Genomic DNA, 19,690 nt, shown 5'->3' on the forward strand with positions numbered 1-19,690 from the left:
TCATTACCAGCAATGGGCAGGTTTAATTAGGGACAGCATTGCACTTAGGCAGCTCAAGTCTCCAGATTATGCAGACACCTGGGCGACTGCCGCTGCTTTTGGTGGATTTAAGTCACAGCTCGATTAAATATGTGGCAAGTGGAAGAAAAACCGGGCAAGTTTGGAGACAAACATCTCCTGGGGGCCAACACAAGCAACTAATTCAGGCTACAGCAGGACAGGTCCCAGCTTGTGCTGTGCAACTAACGCCAACTGCAAGATCTAAATAACCCTTTGGAGTCGTCATCTAATTACAGGGGGCTCTGCTCACATTCCCCAGCTCCAGCTTCCCAAAGCAAGTCTTTTGCCTTTGGGGACTGAATTATCCAGGAGCACTTACTGATAAGGATCAAACCAAAAAATAAACAAGCATGGTTTGCGCTATTTTCAGTGAGAATCATTCAATGTCTGGAGCAGGGGACAAATTAAACCGAGGACCAAATTAACCAGGGATTCAATTAGGGAAAGGCTCTCTGCCGCACTCTGCTTCGGTGTTTGCCGTTGAAACCCCCCCAGGACTTGATCATCTTTATTTTCCGCCACTTGCAGAGCACTGAGGCAGTGGCAAGAGCAGCAGCCTTTTGAAATTTTATTTGCAGAGCACTCTGGTACAAAACAAATGCACAGTGCAATACTAATAAGGCACAGGGAAGCTGTTCAATCACGGACAAATGGTACACAGAAAGCAGAGTCTCTGAACCCCCCCTGCCCAAATGCCTCCTTGGATAATATTCCTTTAGATACAGAAGAAAGCTTCAAGCTTGTTAGAGGAAAAATATTCTGCAACTTAGCTATGCAATGAATTATAAAATACACAGGCCTAGGAGTCCTTTGATTCCTCCAGCCTTGCACTCCATCCATCCATATTGCAGCTCTAGGGAACAAACCCGGCAGCCCGTGTTTGAACAAGGCCATTTTAACAAGATTTGCTGCAGCTGGGACTCGCACATGAAAGTTGTGTGATGAAGTGTGCAGATAGAAAAATCGCAATGAGACAGGCTGATTAAGTAAGAGCCCGAGAACAAAAGCAAACCTTATCACTCCTATTAAAGCTTGCCTGGTGGTGAACAATCTCCATCGAGCAGCTCTCTCTGAAATGCTAATGTTTGTGGCTACTCGTTCACCCTTTTATTTTCTCCCTGCTGCCATCTCCCTGCCCTTGCAGAAGAGGGCTGGGGGGGCTTTGGGTTTTTGAGAAATAGCTTTTCCTCCTCTAGGACAAACACACCTCCTCACCCATCTGTCTTTGGAAAGATGTGGGGGGAAAAGAAGCTGTAATTGAGCAATAATGAAGCTATGGCTAAATTTCCTTTTGGGTTCCTCAATGCTTGGAAGGGTTCCATTTCCAATGCTTCCCATCCCAAAAGTGTGGTTTAGCCACTGCTGCAGCTGAAATTCCAGCTTTATGTGGAAATGCAGGTGCCTTCAAACAATGCCACCCTACAAGTGCTTTACCAGCAAGCAGAAATGGGAACATCTCCCCCCTTCTTCATTTTAAGCATTTGGAGGCTGGCAACCGACTTCTGTCCCTCTTCTCTGGTCTCAGTACCTGGGTGTGCTTGTTTTTCCTGTGCAATTAAAAAGCTGTGAAGCCTGAGAACATCCCCAGGAGGGAAAGGTGACCCTTCACAGCTTGAAAAGAACACAAACTTCACTTCTGGCTTGCAAAGCCAACTTCAAAACAGGCTGTGCCTGAGCCCAGCTACAGAAGGAATCCCAGCTCAGGCACCCTGAAACCCAATTTCCAGAGCCAGAGTGCTTCTGTTAATACTGCGTTACAGCTCTTTCCCTGCTAGTCCCCATGCACCTTTGTGCTGTTGGCTGCTGGGTACTCAGTGCAGACCAGAGCAAGAGCATTACAGGGCCACAGCATCGGATTGACATAACAGACAGCAGCCTGCAGCCCCATTCCCAGGAGCACAAACCCATCTCTTTTGCAGAAAACCCCATGCACCATCATCTCTGGACCAGCTGTGCATGGATACCTCCCCATGCATGCAGCATTCTGTAAGTCCCTCCATCTTCCTGCTTTTCTAACCCACCCCCCTCAGCACAGCAGCTGATGCCCTTGGTACTCTTGCCATTCCCAGTATTTAGGGAAAGCTGAGAACACATACCAGCAAATAGCAGCAACCCATGCGCCCTGAGTGCAAAGTTCACCGATGAGCTGAACTGAATTTCCCATTTCCAGCCAAAAGAGGAAAGAAAGAGCTACTCAATCCACATGTTCTTTCAAAGGCACACAGACAGAAGGGAGATGTCAAAAACTCAAAGCTTTCAGTGAGGCAAATGCCCATGAGACAGCCCTATGTGCTATTTATCCCAAACACTGTAAAATATATCTCGGTATTGAACACCAAGGGGAGGCTGCTCCTCCTCAGGCCTGACCTCTGGTACCCCCATCTGCAACCAGCAGCAAGGAGAGGTGCTGCTCCTCCAAGACCCTCTCTATTGTGTGGCTGACAAGCCACCAAGAAAGGGGAAAAAAGAGAAAAAGAAAATAGGAGGAATGCTCCCTCCTACAGCAATGCAAGGGCTCAGCAAAACACACTCCAGAGCTAATTAGACACTGGGGTCTGATCTGCCCCCCTGAACTGCCCCCAGGCTTGGGTAAGAGCAGAAGCTGCCAAGAGAGCAAGCCTCTCACCTCCCTGACCTCCTGCCCAGGGGGGTTGTGGCCCCCAAATGTCTCCTGAAAAATAAAACCAAACCAAACCAAAACCAAAGCTTTTCCCAAGAACTCCCCTGATTTAAGCGCTGCAGACAAAAGCCATCAATTCACTGGCTTGCTCCCCCCACCCACCCCGACAGTGAAATGCCTCCATGCTTGGAGATTTACACTCGATTTTCTGCCTTTCTCTGCTAGATGAGTATTTTCAAAATCCTACTCTGCCCTCAGACGCTTGGGGAAGAGAGGGGGGCTCCCCTTGATGCCAAACAGCATTTTCCTGGGCCCAGCATCAAAGCCACCAAGTGCAGACAAAAGGAGACTTAGGGAGGAAGACCCTCTTCCTGCAAGGCCTTTTAGAGATGAATTTCTTTACTGCTTAAGATGTGGAAGGGAGGGATCCTCCTCACAGCAGCAGCCAGCCTTCCAGTGGGCAAAGCACATCACAGCTGGGATCTGCTAAATCCTAATCCTCCAAGACAGCAGGTACTGTCTGAATTCCTCCTACATCCTGTTTCACACTCTGGGCTCAGCAACTGAGGTGGACAGGAGCAATGGCTGGGCACCACAGCCCCACATCAATGCATTTCAGCCCAGAGGCATCACCTGTGCCTAGGTCACCCTGTCTGGACAGTGACACTGGTTTTATACCTGTCCCTACCGTGGTCTGCTTGTGGAGCAGGAGCCAGACCTCTGAAGCCATGTGAGCCATCTTTTGCCTGTGGAAGGGATTCCTGCAAGAGCATCATCCCACCAGATACTCTTCTGAAGGGCAGTTCTGTTGTCTCCATGTGCTAGGAAGACAACATCCCAACAGCCCCTCATGACCGCAGCAAGGATGGTGTCAAGCTGCTCTTTAATTTGTCCTGGGTGTTCCTGTAATCCTGTGCTCCACCCTGGTAATCCTTTCCTATCCGGGCTTCCACAACACACAGAGCTGACTTTTTATTTGCCTGATTTCCCTCCTGATCATCCACAGAACTGTTTTGTTTCTTTTCTTTCCAAACCCTTAAATCTATTTTATTGTCCCCAGGCCCCCCTCACTGCTACAGTGGCCCATGGACAAAGAGCAGCAGCAGCCCCCAGCCCAGGGCTCCCTGAAGGAGCAGGCTCACCCCTAGCCCTGCAGCAGCATCTCTCCAGAACATCTAACCACAGCAATCCAGGCTATCTCTGCACAAGGTGCTGCTGGGGGTGGTAGGTCTGTCTCCCCAGCGGTCACTAAAATAAACACTAAACCAAGCACTATTTTAAGAACATTCAGGCCTTTCTTTGCTTTTCCCAGCATTTCCCCCATCCCTCTGCCCAGCCATTCCACCTCCCAGCAGAGCTGGGGTCTGCCAGACTGGCTGATGCCCAGGTTTGCAGCTGGGTCTGTCCCCACACCCCACACCCACACAGCTGGGTCTGACCCCACATCCTCAAAGGGATGGAACTGATGACAGCAGCGCTGGGAACTCTGCCTGCCTTGGTTTTCAGGGCTGCTTCACAGGCAAAGTGCCTGCAGCACATCAGGACCATCCTCCTGGCAGCCTTCCCTTCAGAAAGGGAGTTTAGCTTCTCTGTCAAGAATAAAACCACTCCAAAACAAATACATCAGCTGCTCTCTGCAAGCCTGACTGCTTCCCCCCCCCCCCAAAAAAAGGAAAACCCCATCAGTCACTTCTGCAGGAACTGCTTTTGCATCCCACAGTAGTTTTGGTTTCATGTCCCCAACCTGTATGTCCCACCATGACCCCAGAGGCTGCCCCATCATCCAGAAGTTCCTTGTTCCAAACCACCCTCCCTGAGCAAGCTGCACGGCACCCACAGGGACAAGGATGCTTTCCCCTGTCGGGTCCCCTTGCCAGTTTCCACAGGCTGTTTGGAGATCAAAGACACAAGACCTCCAACTGTCCCTGGGGGGGCCTTACGATCACCAAAGTCCCTGGATAAAACCACCTGAAGGTACAGAGGCACTTCCTTGCAGAGCAAACTGCAGATGCAGCAAACAGCTTTGAGATCTGTGTGCCTCCCCCACTCCCCAAATTAAATTTTCATTTAAATTATATGATTTGAGGCTCTTAACTCAATTTTTGCTGAGCCCGGGGCGGGCTGGAACACCAGCGCTTCCAGAGTCTCTGACAGTTTGACACCAACAGCACAAAGCAGCTTGTTCTCCAAATCTCAAGTTTGATCTAAATTAAAAGCAGCAAAGACTTTGGCGTTAACCAACCTGTCAAAACGCATTAAAAATGAATGCCTCCCAGGCCTGCCTGGTGCAGGCTCCCTACCTGCACTGCATGTCCTTTGATTACCTGCCATGCAAGACCCAGCTGACAAACATGTCCCCAAGGAGGGCTCTCCAGCTCCAACACAGCCTCTTGCCAGCTGCATTTGTAATTTCCCTGCAATAACCCCCAATTTAGCCCTTTCTGGAAGATTTATTTATATTTAAATCAAGCCGGAGCTTCTCAGCCACGATTCCCCAATAAATGCAGAGTGCTGGATTAGTTCTGGTTCACTGGGGTGCTGGGACTGCCTCCTGTTCTGTGCCAGCTCCTCTCTGAGGGGCTGGAAGGGATCACAGCAGACCTGACCTCTTGCCAGGCATCGGTGAGACTCCCCCCTTGCTCCTGAGCATCTACTGACCTGTGCTGGGAAACTGCATTAAGGGATGCCAGGTGCAAGTGCTGTCATCGCCCACCTCCCTCTAAGCATTAAGAGCTTTGGAAATGAGGGGTGGAAAATAAAAGTAATCCATCAATTGCATCTCTTGGGCCCTGCGGTTTTTGCAGCCTGTTTAATGGGGGAGCTGTAATTTTGCTGAGAGGCTGAGCTCTCCAGTGGAGGATGCTCCAGCTGAGATTGATGCTCCAGGAGAGAAAACCTGGAGTTTCCCCTCTCCATCCTTGCTAAACTGTCTCTTCCCTTGGGGATTTCACAGCCCTGCTGCTCCAAAGGCAGGATTAAGGATTTACATACAGGTGTGACAGCAGGCAGACCGCAGCCCCCCAGCTCCAGCTGGAGCCACAGGGCCTCAGCCCTCACCCCACAGCTCCCCAGTGCTCCCAGCACTACCAGCCCACATGCACAAACAAGGGGGCACACCAAGCCTGTGACCCCATTTCCTGGTCTTAAAAAGCTACATTTTTCAAGGCACATTGAAACAAAGCAAGATAAAAACCAGGACAGCGAGGAACAGCAGCAGCCACTGTTTCTCCAACCAGCCCCAGCTTGGTTTGTCAGAGGGCTTGTCTTGTTCAGAACCCTGAGAGAAACAGACACCTCAGAGTTAACTGCTTACAGGGCTGAGCTCACCCTGCTCACCTCAGACACAAGGAAACAGTACAGACTTTAAAGAAAAATAATGCAAATCAGCGCTAGACACGGGGGTATTTCTGCATCGAGCAGCCCATCTCCAGGAGGAAATCTTGTAGAGAGCTTCCCCTTACAACCTTCACAACAAAGAGCAGCACCCAAAGCCAGCACAGGTTTCCAGCAAGGCACTGCTGTCCCCCAAGACAGACCCCACCAGCAGCCCCTCAGAGGCACAGCAGGAGCACAGCAGCTACCGCTGGCTCAGGCCTTCTGCTGAGCTGGGGCTCCTGTGCCACATCACACCACTGCAGAACTGAAGCACTCGAGTGGAGGGCAAGGGGATGTGCCAGCCCTGGCTGGGCAAAAAGCACCCCCAGCAATAAAGTGGCCATTTGGTTGCCTGCCCCTAACTATCTGCTGCAGCTGGAGAGCACCCAAAGCATCCTTGGCCATTGGCAGTGTTATGGGATAGAGAGACCTCAGCACATTTTAGCAGCCTTGAGATGTCTTGAGTATCTGAAGTGCTGTTAGGGGTCTGCACAGAGACATCACGTGCCTCTCCAGGCATTCAGATCATGCTAATGGGATATAAATATCTAATAGCTCAGAAAATGCTTTTGTAGAAGGCTCCATAACAGACCTTAACTCTTCACTCTCCCCAGGTCTGGGCATCCAAGCAGAAGAGCCTACTTTAGCACCTAAGAAGCACTTTCTCTTCTAAGCTCCTCTGTAACAGCCACCCATGTCTGCTTTGCCAAAGAAAAATGGACTGGTTTAGATAATTCAGTATTTACCTGGTTCTTGGAAGTGCTCTTCATTTGACAGGGTTCTGGATAAGATGAGGATAAGTGCTTCTTTAAATTGATCAAAGTGGACCTGTGGGGGGAAAAAGGAAGAAAGGAAGAAATCAACTGGTGCAGAAAATTAAATATCATGCTAATAATCCATCATTAAGACAGGCAGCAATGCAAAGCAATCAGCCCACCACACTGAGACAAGCGCATGCCTGAATCTGCCAACCACCTCAGCAAGGGACAAGACTGCACCTCAGACTTGGGGCCTGGGGAAATGACACACAAAGACACAACCAGCATCTCTGAACATGTGGAAAAATGACTGCTACCACAGAATGGCTCACAGCAACTGCTTTAATGCATTGGTTGGGTTTTTCTTACAAGGAAGACAATGAAATAATACATCCCCAGGACCAGGGAGCATCTCCACTGCTTGGGATGACCTGGCCAGGGCCAGTAGCTCCTACAGTGAGATACCAGTTCTGACCAGGGATGAGTTATTCAGCTGTGGAAATGCTCCACTGCCCTACTAAAGCTTCAGAAACCACTTTTTTGAAGTGGATGGCAGTGTCCTTTTTCCAGGGCAGCCCCAGCCTGTTGCTCCAGCCTGTTGTAGCTCCAAAAGGGCTGGAATGGAAAAACCACGTGTGGAGCATGGCTATGGAAAACACGAGCAGGGATGATCCTACCACTGGGGCCTTCCCCCCCACCCTTTCCCATCTGTCTTCCTAGAAAGCCTCCTGCCTCACCACTATGAGCAGTTGCAAAGGGGCTACAGCATCCTCCACAGCTGTGCTGGGTAATGTCAGCAATTCTAGCCGTGGGGGACAGGAACCCAGGGACAGCTGGGGAAGGTATTTGACATGGGTCAGTGGCGAGACAAAGCTGGCTGCTATGATTCCTTTCAGCTAAATAAATCTTGGAGAGAATTTTTACACTGAACAAGAGACTTCATTTAAAGAACCCACCACGGTTGCCCTTGCTGGCAAAGTTGCTGCTGTGAATCCAGCATGAGGAGCAGTCAGAGAGAATTCTAATGCTGTGGGGGAGCAGCATTAGAAGCAAAGTCAGGTCTGAAGTTTGCCAGCTTGTTCTTGGGGTCAAACCAGCCCAAAAAAAGAACATCATGCTCCCAGGCAGACAGGGGATGACAGTGGACCTGGGGGCTCAGCCATGGGCTCCCATACAGGGGAGTACCTCACACTGCACCTCATGTGGTGCAAATCATCTCTGTGGTTCAAAACACATGCTCCCCATGTAATTAAACAGTTAGAAATATGTTCAGCAAAGAAACTTTTCGAGGATGCCTTCATCTGAATACTAATCGCTACCATTCACTTCCAAACACTGGTGTACTTCAAAAGGACATTTTACAGAGATAGGAGAATTTGTCCGATTAAAAAAACTTGACATTTAGACTAAATGAACATGAATAAAAGATGAGGGTGTTTGAATAACAGGTCCCCTCCACTGGGATCTCCTCCGGAACAGTGACAACAGTCACAGGGATAGATACAGCTGGTCCTCAGATGAGTGCTGGCACTGGGTTTGAATGGGACCTCATGGCAGTAAAAAAATAAAGTAAGAATCACTTTGCATCACTCGTGCAAACACACTCCATGAGTACAACCACCTACGCAGCTGCAGTCAGCACCACTGACATGTAACCTGCTCTGCTTAACAAGCCCCATAACTTGTGTTTGCCAAGAACTAAAGAAGGGGAGGAAGGCAGGAGGGGGGCTGAGCCCTCACTGCCACAGCTGCACGCAGGACAGATGGCTCTGGCACCGAGGCTATGGAGCAATTTTGCCATGACCACAATGCCCAAAGGAGCCCGTGGAAGATTAGGCTGCAGGGCAGGAGGTGTCCAACCTCCAGTCCCCCTGCCCATGCCAGTGCCTTGGTCAGCTACACAGCAGGATTTGAAATGCAAATCAGAAGCAGAGAGACCTAACAGCGGTGCCTGAACAGGCTCAGAGAGTCCCACAGCATCTTCTGAGCAGCCAAGCCCAACTCTGGAGATGCAGCACGAGATAACAGAGGGGGGTATTTTCCTTTAGGAAAGTTTCTGTCCTATACCAACACCAGATGACCAGGTTAGGTGTCTGTGGCATACATCTGAGGTCAGATGTTGCATGTGTGTACACAGAGTACTTAGAGAAATACAACTGTTTAAATCAGAGCTGTGCTCAAGAACAAGCCAAGCAAGGCAGCTTGCCTGACAGCAAAGCCACAAACACTACAGTGACTCCTGTTTTAAAGAAAGCCTCATGTACTTGATGCCAGCACACCCCCAGCGTTCATGTGCTGGCACAGAGAGTCACACTCCTTCCTGGAGAGCCCATGCCAGGGGGAGTATGGGCACCCTACAAGTGCAAGGGGCACTTCCAGGGATGTGACGGGCAGGCACAAGTTACAGCAACAACCTTTGGGTTTTGCTTAGAGAATATTCCCACCACAGGGCAGGTGTTAACAGCCCTGGAGAGGAGAGCACTAACTACAGGAGCACTGCACAAAGCACCATCCACTTATTGATAACAGCCTCAGACACTGAAGACAACCCAAAAACTTGACAAACACAGGACAGAAAGCGCATACCAGCAAAACACTGTCGCAGTGTTTGAAGTTTAATAGTATTTTCAATATGCTGGACTAGATTTGGACAAGATTCCAACTTGTGCATCTGTTCACAAGGGCCCTGAACAGCAGGGCTAGTCCAATCCAGCCTGAACACAACAGAGCTTGGGAGGCAATGACATGGAACATCTTTGTGCCAACTAAGAGTCATGGATCAGGGACAGGACACAGATACTGGCAAACCCCACAGAGAGACCAGGGTTCTGCACAGTGCTGCAGGCACATGAAGTGCCCAGAGAGGAGAGTTTTCCCCAAGAACAAGTAAATCAGAGGCAAACAAGACTAATACACCAACACAGGCATAGCGAGCTCAGCCCGGTTTCCCCACAGTAGTCAGAGACCAACCAAGCTGCCAGCTACTGAGCAACCCCAGCACCTTTGAGAAATCTCGACACCAGCTTTAAAGCAAGTTTCCTATGAAGCTGTGATTTATTAGCACTAAAAAGAGAACGTGCATGTGCCAAGCTACCTGCTGCTTCTCACTATTTGTCCCTGGAATGCAAAGCAGCAGTCTGCAACCCCAGATTCTGGGGCAAACCAGCATTGGTGTCTTCTCTCCTTGTGCTCCCTCTCCTTGATCTTCAAGCAAAGTCCTTTTCCCAAAGCCCTGTCCATGCTTGCAAATCCCTTCTAGCAGCAGCAACCACATGGTTGCAGAGGGAAATGTCAGGTGGGGAAGACACAGGAACAGGGCAAACTTGCAGCTAAGTCTCCTGCCTGGCATGCAAAAAGATGCGGCATGTAAGGAGAGCAGCACCACAGCTGGCTCAGAGGGAGTATTTTTGCAAGAGGTCACCAGCCAAAGCATCAAAAGGAGCTTACAAGCTAAGCAAAGCCCCATGCCACACTGTCCTTGCTGCAGGCTTGTTAATGCAACAGCACCAGGGCAGGGTGAAACCTGAACTCCCTGTCCCTGCTTGAGGATGGTCCTTGTGCAGGGTCTGGAGGTGCCTGACTCTCCCCATCCTCACAAATTACATAACCACAGTCATCCTGCAGCCTGTGAGCACCGTCCCCAAGACACTCCTCTGCATTAGCTAATTAATGGGCAAAACCTCTTGGAGGCCAGACAAGAAGGACATGCCTGTGCATATCTTCTCAGTCCTGCAGTCAAGTGTGAGGGGCCAGAGGAAACAGCCTCCCCAAAGAATCTCAGGAATTGCTGTGACTGCATTGCCTCCACAGGCAATTGCACGGGGAAAGCGGTCCTGGGATGGTTTGGCTCTGCTGCGAGTCAGGGCAGGATGTGCACACCCCCGCCGCAACTCAGAGATAGCACGTACCCGCTAATCCCCACAGCATCACACCAAGTGTGCTGGGGATGCAGCAAATCCAGCCCCTTGCCGGGATGCTGGCTTAGCTCCTGGTCCAACTGAGCAGCCCCACCACGGAGCATTCATCCCCAGAGCAGAGCCCCTGACACAAAAGCAAGCACGTGGCCCCACCGAGTTGCCCCTCAGCAGACAAAACTGTCCCTCCGCCGCCCCCCTTCCCAGTGCCCTCCCACAAAACCCAGGCTCTGGAAGTGAAGGCAAACAAAGGCTGCTCCCACCACACAGAGGGACCATCTGCGGCAAGGAGCTGGCAGGGCAGGTGCACGGAGCCTGCACTCAGGGAGCAACATGTTTGCTGATATCCTCCCAATGAGCTCCCTAGGAAACCCAAAGGATTCGATAGCTATTAAGTCAGGCTCGCGCTTAGACATGGGCCATTGCTGCTGCTAACAAGCACAAATGCCAGGGAGATGGGAGGAAGCACAGGAGATGGATTCTTCTGATGTGACTCAAGTCACAGGTTGTAAACGAGAACCATTCCCCCAAGACAAAGCAGGGAAATGAAATAAAAATGCTCCTCAGGATGTCTTGTGCCATGGGACAGGTCACAAGGATGGAGTTCCTGGGTGGGACTGGGCAAGCATGATCAGCACTTGGGATGCTTTAAAAGGAGCTTTTTGGTGCCACTGGGCTGAGCATTTACAGCATTTAACTTTGCTTTCCTCCCACTCTGAGCAGGCCACAGGGATGAGCACTGTTGTTTTAGCCTTGAAAAGACATGACAACCACATCTCTTCCTTACTGCTCTTCTTTCACCTCTACCCCACTATCCTGCAAGCAGCAAAGCCAGAGAACAGCATCTGAGCAGCAGAAGCTCACGATGTCCCAGCAGCACAGAAAGTCTCCAGTGCACAAGCAAGTGCCACACTGCAACTCCGAAGGTCAGAAACCTCTGTCTGGATTCATCCACACTCCAGCACTGCTCACTCTCAGCAGAAGAGCTACTGCCCAAGGGCAGGCAAGGAAGAGAAGGCTTTGTTCATTAAAGGAGCTGTTTTGTGAAAGCTGCAGTTTGATAGGAAACTGGAGCTGGGATGGCTGCTTAGCTCATGTCTATTGACAGCCCTAACTGCCTGCTCTGCATTTCCTGATATTAGTAAGCAGTGATGGGATTTCAGGCTGATTTTGCGGGAAGCATCCAACACTCTCTGAGCACAGTGCGCCGGGAAAGAGATAATGCACAAACACAAGGACATCCATGCTGAACATGGAGGTCCTCCCAAGGGCAAGCAGCTTCCTTCTCAACAACCTGGCATTTAACTCTATAAAGGTATAACCACAACTGAAAAAGTCATTTTGGAAAGCACCGTGTGCTCACTGGCCACAGCTCCCCTCTGCAAGCTGGTGGGATGCTGCAGCCCTGCAGAAGAAGCCATTGGTTCCCAAAACCAGGTGACAGACAAAGGTGGCTCAGCCAGCAACTGCCAGTGTTAGACAATAGCCTCTTCTTCAGAGAAACGTGCATAACTGCATGTGGCTCCACCAGTTTAACTACAGCTCAAGTCAAGGTAAATCACAGGCTCAAGTCCCGGCTGTAGCTCCCCAGCCCTGCAGTTTGTGCAAGCACTTGGTGAGCTGGTTTGGGGAGATGACCTAGGCCAGAAGCAGCACTAACCAGTGCTGGGGGCACATACACAATGTTAACAAGCATGTGCTGGGCTCAGCACCAGCACCAGTGTGAGGGCAGCAGGGACCCAACACCCTGTTTAGCCTTGGACACTGGGACAACACACTGCATCAGCACAACACTGGCATGCAAGGCTAAACATACAGTTGCTGTTTTTGAGAGTGCACAACACTTCCAGTCAGGGAAGACACCAGTGAGCAGTTTCCTTCCCTGTTATCACTAATCCCCCTCCCAGAAGCTGCCCAGCGCCCAACCCTGCTGAACAGACCAACAGACACTGCCATTCCTGCAGCCCCAGAGCCTCAGGAATGCTGGACATTCACAGGTTACAGACATTCAGCCTCTTTCCATCACCCTCCCATGCACACAGGAGCAGCTGCCTGCCACTGCCTTTCCCCAGGCCCCCCCATTGTCCCCCACCATCACCCCAGACTTACCCTGCCTAGGAGGTTGTCTTGGAGGAGGGTCTGCTGCAGCGCCGGGGCTACCTCCTCCAGGTGCAGCACATGGCAGAGGTCAGTGAGCTCCTCCTGCCCCAGGGACCCTGTGCCTGTGCTGTCAAAGCTGTCAAAGAGCTCCTTGAGGCGAGCTTCATACTGGTCCTGCTCAGCTTCATCCATCCCATAGCCTGCCACACTGACCTGCAGGGAGAGATGGGGCCAGTTAACATCAACCACTGCGCCCACAGCACAGTCTAAAATCCCCAAGGGCTGGTACAGAGGCAGCCCATGAGGCTGTTTGCAGTGAGTGAACCTAGCGCTCTACCACTGCTACAACCTCTTCCATCCCACCAGGTGAAGGAAGGAGTTGCACAGCAGAGAGACCAAGGGGACAAGCCTGCAGAGCCACCCCACACTGTCTCCATTAGTGTCTCAGCTGGAATAGCTGAGGAGCTGCAGGGGAAAATTGCTCCCTTGAGCCCTTCTCATTCCCAGGTGTTACAGGTGATGCTTTGCCCACCTTAACGAGAAGATAAACAATGATCCCAGCAGCCACAGCTCACCAGTGGCAGGGAGGAAAGCATGGGGCTCTCCACCTGCAGAAGGGAGGGCAAGAGACCCCAACCACTGCCTCTGCCCCCACCCCAACCACTCTAAGTGAGCCAGCCACCATATGCACCCACCTCCATGAACACAAAACACATCCTTGTGCCAAATATGCTCATTTTGATGCTGGCCTGACATCAGGGAGCCCCAACACACTATCAGCCCTGTTGATGCCAGTGTGCAGCATCTCTGCTTTCCTCCACAACCCCAGCATGTCCCCGCTGCATCACTACCCAGTCCCATGGCACTGCTCTCCTTCAGGTACTTCACATCAAACCCTGTCTGAAGGCAAAGAGCTGTTTGACAGGGGACACTGCTAGGATGGCAGCAAATGCAGCCCCAGAGCAGAGCTGAGCCCAGCGTAGAGGCAGCTGAAACATACCTGGTCTCCTGCACTAGCAAGGTGGTTTCCTTACCACTTGCCCAAGAGCTTTACCCTTCCCTCCAAGTCAACAGTTTCTCATCTCTCTCATCCCATTGCTAACCAGAGCATCACAGCCCCAGGAACTGTTCTGGCAGGGAACAGGGAGGGAGATTTCCTGTCTGAAATGAAGGATTCAGCTGTCATCTCATTACCCAGCCTGGCTGCCTGGCTCCCCACTGGCTTAATGCAGCAGCAGCATAACCCAGTGCCATGACACAGCCCTGGCATGCACAGCCACAGCAGCAGACACATACAGGTACTGCAGCCATCATCGACAGGGTGCAGCAAGTGGCAATAGGCATTGCAGGGACCCAGTGCCCCAAGAACACAACTGGGTACCCCAGGATGCTCAGCCAGCCTCAGAGCATCACACAAGAGCCAGCCAGGTCTCTGCGTGAGCTTTGTTTTGCCAATGCTGCTGCAGGTTGTCTCATCCAGATTTCTTAAAGAGGAGACCTGATCCAAACCCCCTCGATGTTCAGCCCTGCTATGGAGCTGCCACCTCCCACTATCCCTCTTAGCATCGCAGGGTGCCTGCAGCTGCCTGTGTCACTGACAGTGCTCACAGACATCCCAGAACAAGTGAAGCTGCCCCAACTACAAGGTACAGCCTGATTTCACACCCTGTCCACTACCGCAGCCTTGAGGAACACTGATCTTCTAGAACATCATGAGCCATCACATCAGCTCACACAAGGACTCCATGGCAGAGAGGCAATTAGAAAAGCCTGTCCAATGTGGCTGGATAAGTGGGAAACATCCAGGGCAGCACTGCAGCAGCTGCATCCTTGATTTTGCCAGCCAGAAGCAGATGACAGAGCAGAGCAGCACCAGATTCCTGTGCCTGCTGAGGGATGCAAGGCTGGTATCAAGCAGCATGCAGCGTCCACAGGACAGAAATAGCCCAGCCTGGCTGTCCTTCCTCCCTTGCTGACATGGGCAAGGATGGCAGCATCACAGAACATCTCAAGAGAGTGGACACAATCCCACCCCCATCCCATCACTCCATGAGTCTCAAACCCTTGGTGTCCCCTGGTTTACAGCCTCTCCCCCCCCCCCCCCCCCCCCCCCCCCCCCCCCCCACCGCTTGAGCTGCTTTAGCAAAGCACTCAAGCACTGTGGGAAGAGGTGAAGATACAAATGCATTTGCATTCAGCTCAGGGCACAGAGGAGTTGTCAGCACCCAAAACCTCAAGTGCTTGCTAGCAGAAGGAAGGCAACAAACTGCTTTCTGTTCTCAAGCCAGCAATCCCATTTCCCACCCACACCCGTAGCTCAGCACACATGGGGCTTCATACTGTTGCTGGGTACCAGCATTAGGAAAGCCCTGCCCAATCCAGAGCTCACAGCTGAGCCTGCAGCAAAGGTGAAATCGACCCATGGAGTTTCCCAGGCATTTCTGAGCTACGTCAGGGTCAGCCACCTCCTGGCCAGAGACCTCTCCAGCACCTGACCCTACTGTCACACCACTAGAACCAGTTCCCCCAGTCAGACAGCACAGAAAGCCTAAATGCCACCTCCCAACATGTCCCCAAGCACCCATGCTGCTGGAATATTGGGATCACACTATCTCAGAGCCATACCATCAAGCAGCCCCCAAAACCTACCCCAGATGAGTCCAGATGGGCTGAAGGACCCTGGGGACCCCATAAAAGAAGAATAGAATTACCAAAAGAGAAAAGCATCAGGTGCATGGTCCCTGCCTGGGGCAGACCTGCCCTACAGCCCCAGTGAGGTTTTTGGCCCCACCAGCCTCACATATTTCCATGGCGAGGGATGGTCAGAGTTCCACACAAGCTCAGTGAGACCCAGCCACCCTCGTGCAGCCCGGGGAGGGGATTCCATACCTTCAGCATAACAAGCATCAGAAATAAAGGATGACAATGCTCTTTGCCTACCTGCAGTCAGTCAACAATGGCAAGCTGCTGGCAGCGAGGCGATCCCACACGCATCCTGCACAACCTCCATCTTAGGAAGCCAGCTCCAGCAGGAAGCCGGCTGCACAAGGTGACCCAAGATGCCTACTCCCAGCTGAATTATTCAGCAGCGCTTTGAGAGGGGGGGGTGAAAGAAAAGCCCAACCCTCCTACCTGATGATCTCACAGGCTGCCTGGCATCATCCAGCAGTCAAAATAATGAGGTCAGTGGCATCAGAGCCCCAGCACACAGCCACCCTCTGCACCAGTGCACTGGAGCTGCCCTGTAGGGTAAGGGATGGGAGACTGGCAACGGAGAAAGGGCTAAGGGGGGGAGGGGGGGGGAGGAGGAGCACAAGAGGCACACAAAGCCCGAATTAAACCCCAGCCTTTCATCTCCACTGCACATGGGCCAGCAGCTGAGATGCAGAAGGGCAGCCCACACCCGGCAGGATAATAGGGGTGAGCAGCAGATGAGTGGGGGCTCCCCAGTCCCTACATAGGGCATCACTTTGTTCACGTTTATAGCTGCCCTTCTGTGTCACGTTAAGTCTCCCCAAATGAATGGCTTGAGCAGACAGCACAGGAAGGTGCAGGCTTAGGAGAACTGCTTGGAGTCATAACCACATTGTTGTTTATTCCTGTTCTCCCTACAAGTCCCTAGAAGCACAGCACTCAGGGATGATGAGAAGATGAAGTTTTCACCAGCATTTCTTTCCTTCCTTCCTTTAAATCCACCCCCTCCTGAGAGCCAGATAACCTTCACAGCACACAATGTGGGGGCCTGATACGACTGAATTTGCAGCTAAATTTAACGCAGTATAGGCATAAGCAGGAACTACCACTTGGCATATTAAATTCCTGGAATCAATATTAAGCTTAAAGCTTCAGCTTCCAACCAGTGAAGACACAGATTACCTGGCCAATCAATGGCACCATCAAGGAAAAACACCACAATTAGCACAATGCCTTTTTTGGTGCAAAACAGTATTAATGTAAACAGCATTCATGCAAGCTGCTCAATGGCACAAGCTGGGGATTTTAGAGATGCTCTGCCCAAATGCCTTCTTGGGCTGCCATCAGCTATGGGCTACCCTGCCGCCATTCCAACCAGCCCTCCACGGAAGGCAGCAGTCTGGAACAAGTAATCTTCAAGAGACAGCATGGAAAATGCTGCTTTGCTCCTACTTACTTGATTACCTCAACTCAAATGAGGGTCTGGCAATTAGAAGCAGGCAGTGCCCAACAGAGCAGAATCATGTGGCCACCTCCAAAACATGAGCACCCACTCCCCAGGATGTAACCTGGCATCCACCCCATGCTGAAGAGGAAAGGCCAGGTGTGAGCAGGTTAAAAGCAACTTGTTTTTCTCCCTGCACTTGTGCCAACTAGGATGATGTGAACACAACTGGCAAAAAAACACCAGGACCCCAATTTTTAATGGCAGGATTTATGACAAGACGCCCATCAGCCACCAAAAGCAGACCCTTAAGCCCTTGATGGAAACTCAGAGCTGAGGTTGTCTCATCTAGCTCATTATCTCTTTCCCCTAATGAACCATCTCATCCATGGCAGCTGCAGCAATTCACTCAGTGCACACACAACCCCACCACACCACTGCCTGTGTCAAGGTGATTTCTGAACTCAGTCCACCCTGCAACACCCATCCACAAAGAGTGACACCAAGAAACCAAGGAGAAGGGGAAAAACAAAACCCAAAAGGTCAATGAAGCACCCAAGTATCAGTAAATCACTTGACAGCACACCCGACTCTTCAAGGGTCACAACTGAAGTCGAACTTTACAGCTGGCGGTTCCTCCTCCCCATTGAGCATAGCCATAATTTTTTGGCACTGGCTGCTTTGCACCTCAATGCCACATCTCACCGTGCTCCCCAAAACACACACAAACCCTCCAAAGCTGGCAGGGAAAGGAGATTCTGTTAACCAACCTCCACTCCAGATTAGCAAAACATCGATGGCATATAAAGCACTATCGATTTATGTAAAGAGCTTCAAAAGAAGGCAGCGTTTTGAATATTCACACCACCCGGGTATTTGCATTGTAATAGGGCCTTTCAATCAGCAGCCTTCCCCTCCATAAAGAAAAACAATGCACCCATCTGGTTTGGTTTTGCAAACCCGGCTGGAGTTGCGGGAGCCTGAGTTCTATAAAGCCCAAGGTAGAGGCACAAAGCTGGTAATTTCAGAAGTAAACAAAGCGAGCTGGCAATTTAACCAGTGGTACCTCGAACACCAGGAAGTCAGTGGTACACTGGCTCCATAATTCCTGCGGAGCTCAGCCCCATGCTGGCTCCAATAAACCCGGTCCATGCTGAATCACGGCGGTAATGTCATGCACCCATCACACCGCAGGGACTGGACCTTTGCCATCATCCCTGTTTTGGTGAACAGATGGGAAAGATGGGCAGGATAAACACACACACACACCCCCAAACTGACACCCACTTGCGCGGCAAACCCCGGGTGCACCCTGCTCTGGGGGCTGACACCCCCGGTCTGCGGGTTTGGGTTTCATAGCCTCAACCCTATCCTTACCCGGATGCGCCAGAGGTGATGGGGCCCACGGCTTGCAGCCAGACAGCAGATGCTGTCTGCCGCCTTGGTGACAGCGGGAACTTCGCCTACGACAAAACAACTGCTGTTACAAATTTCTCCAGCCTCAGCCTGCTGCTTCTCATACCCGGAGAGAACTGGGCCAATACCGGCTCCCATTCCCAGCATTTTGGGGCGTTCAGAGCACCCAAATACCAGTAAATCATTTGACAGCACGCTCAGCCATCAAAGCCAGCTGTCCGGGGACAGGGGTGCACCCCGGGATAGGGTTCTGCCACCGGTGCCGCTGCCACCAGTGCGGAGGTCCCCACTGCCGAGGCCGCGATGATTTTGCCGCGGCTCCCCCACTCCTCAAAACCCCATCACCACATCGCCCCCTCCGACTACGGGACCCCTTTCCCTTCCCCAGCACCCCTCAACTCTCCCCTCGCATCCACCTTACCGGCTCCCCCCGACCCCGCCGCCCCGACCCGGCGCCCTGCGCACACGGCTGAAAGGGGCGGGCTGGGCCCCAGCACCGCCCGCGGAGGAGGGACCGGCGGCGGTCAGAGCCTCCCCCCCTCCAGCTCCGGGGCTCGGTGGACCCCTCTACCGCGGTGCTCCGGTGTGTCCCCACCCCCGACAGTGCGGCCCCGCTCCCCTCCCCGGCTCACCCGGTGCAGGTGCCGATGCCTCCGGCGCGCCGGAGCGTTGCGAAGAGAGCGGAATTGAACGAAATGGAAAAGAGGCGGCGCCGCGTTCAAATGCAGCGGCGTTTATTGGGTCAGGAAGTAGGGGCGGCTCCGGGGGTGCGGGGCGGCCCTGGGGCGGGAGCGACTGGCGGCCGTTGTGCAGCGGGGCCCCGCAGGCACCACCCGGTCCCGCCCCGTGCCCGGTACCGGTAGCGCCCCGCGCCGAGGCGGACGGCTGCGTGGGGTCCGCTGCGTGTCCGGCGCCACCGTGGTCCTCTCTATCCTTCGCCCCTAGGTGGCATCACATTAGCTCTGACCATCCGGCACCCCAGGGGCATCATCCCGGCTCCCCAGTGTTCTGCACCCCTCGGGACACGGCGTTGCTGCTCCTCATTACATAAAAAACAAACAATGGCACATCTGGACTGCCCCATGTCTGAAGGTCATGGCATGATGTCACCCCACTGCCCCCTGCCCGGGGGACATGGCACCCTGTGTCCCTGCCATCCCAGGGCTTGCAGAGTTGGCATCCCCCATGGGTATCCTTGTGTCACCATGCTGCACCTCATGGCACCCACCCCTGCCACTCACTCCAGCACTCATGGTGGCTCAGCACACAAACCCACCTGTGTCCTCCACTCTTTGGGGAAAGGGACCAC

General features: G+C 52.3%; 1 protein-coding gene across 1 annotated transcript in view; it reads right to left on the reverse strand.

Annotated features, from left to right (window-relative positions):
- NIN (ninein) overlaps window positions 1–18,392 on the reverse strand; it is a 66,006-nt gene extending 47,614 nt beyond the window's left edge. Inside the window, exons 1-3 of the mRNA XM_005140939.3 lie at window positions 18,343–18,392; window positions 12,837–13,040; window positions 6,802–6,883 (exon numbers count right to left, since the gene is read on the reverse strand). Of these exons, the coding sequence (XP_005140996.2) occupies window positions 6,802–6,883; window positions 12,837–13,019 (265 nt within the window). The 5' untranslated portion in view covers window positions 13,020–13,040; window positions 18,343–18,392. The remainder of the gene's footprint in view (window positions 1–6,801; window positions 6,884–12,836; window positions 13,041–18,342) is intronic.
- Between the last annotated feature and the right edge of the window lie 1,298 nt (window positions 18,393–19,690).

The sequence above is a fragment of the Melopsittacus undulatus genome, chromosome 4, assembly GCF_012275295.1.
Source record: "Melopsittacus undulatus isolate bMelUnd1 chromosome 4, bMelUnd1.mat.Z, whole genome shotgun sequence".
Taxonomy (NCBI): Eukaryota; Metazoa; Chordata; class Aves; order Psittaciformes; family Psittaculidae; genus Melopsittacus; species Melopsittacus undulatus.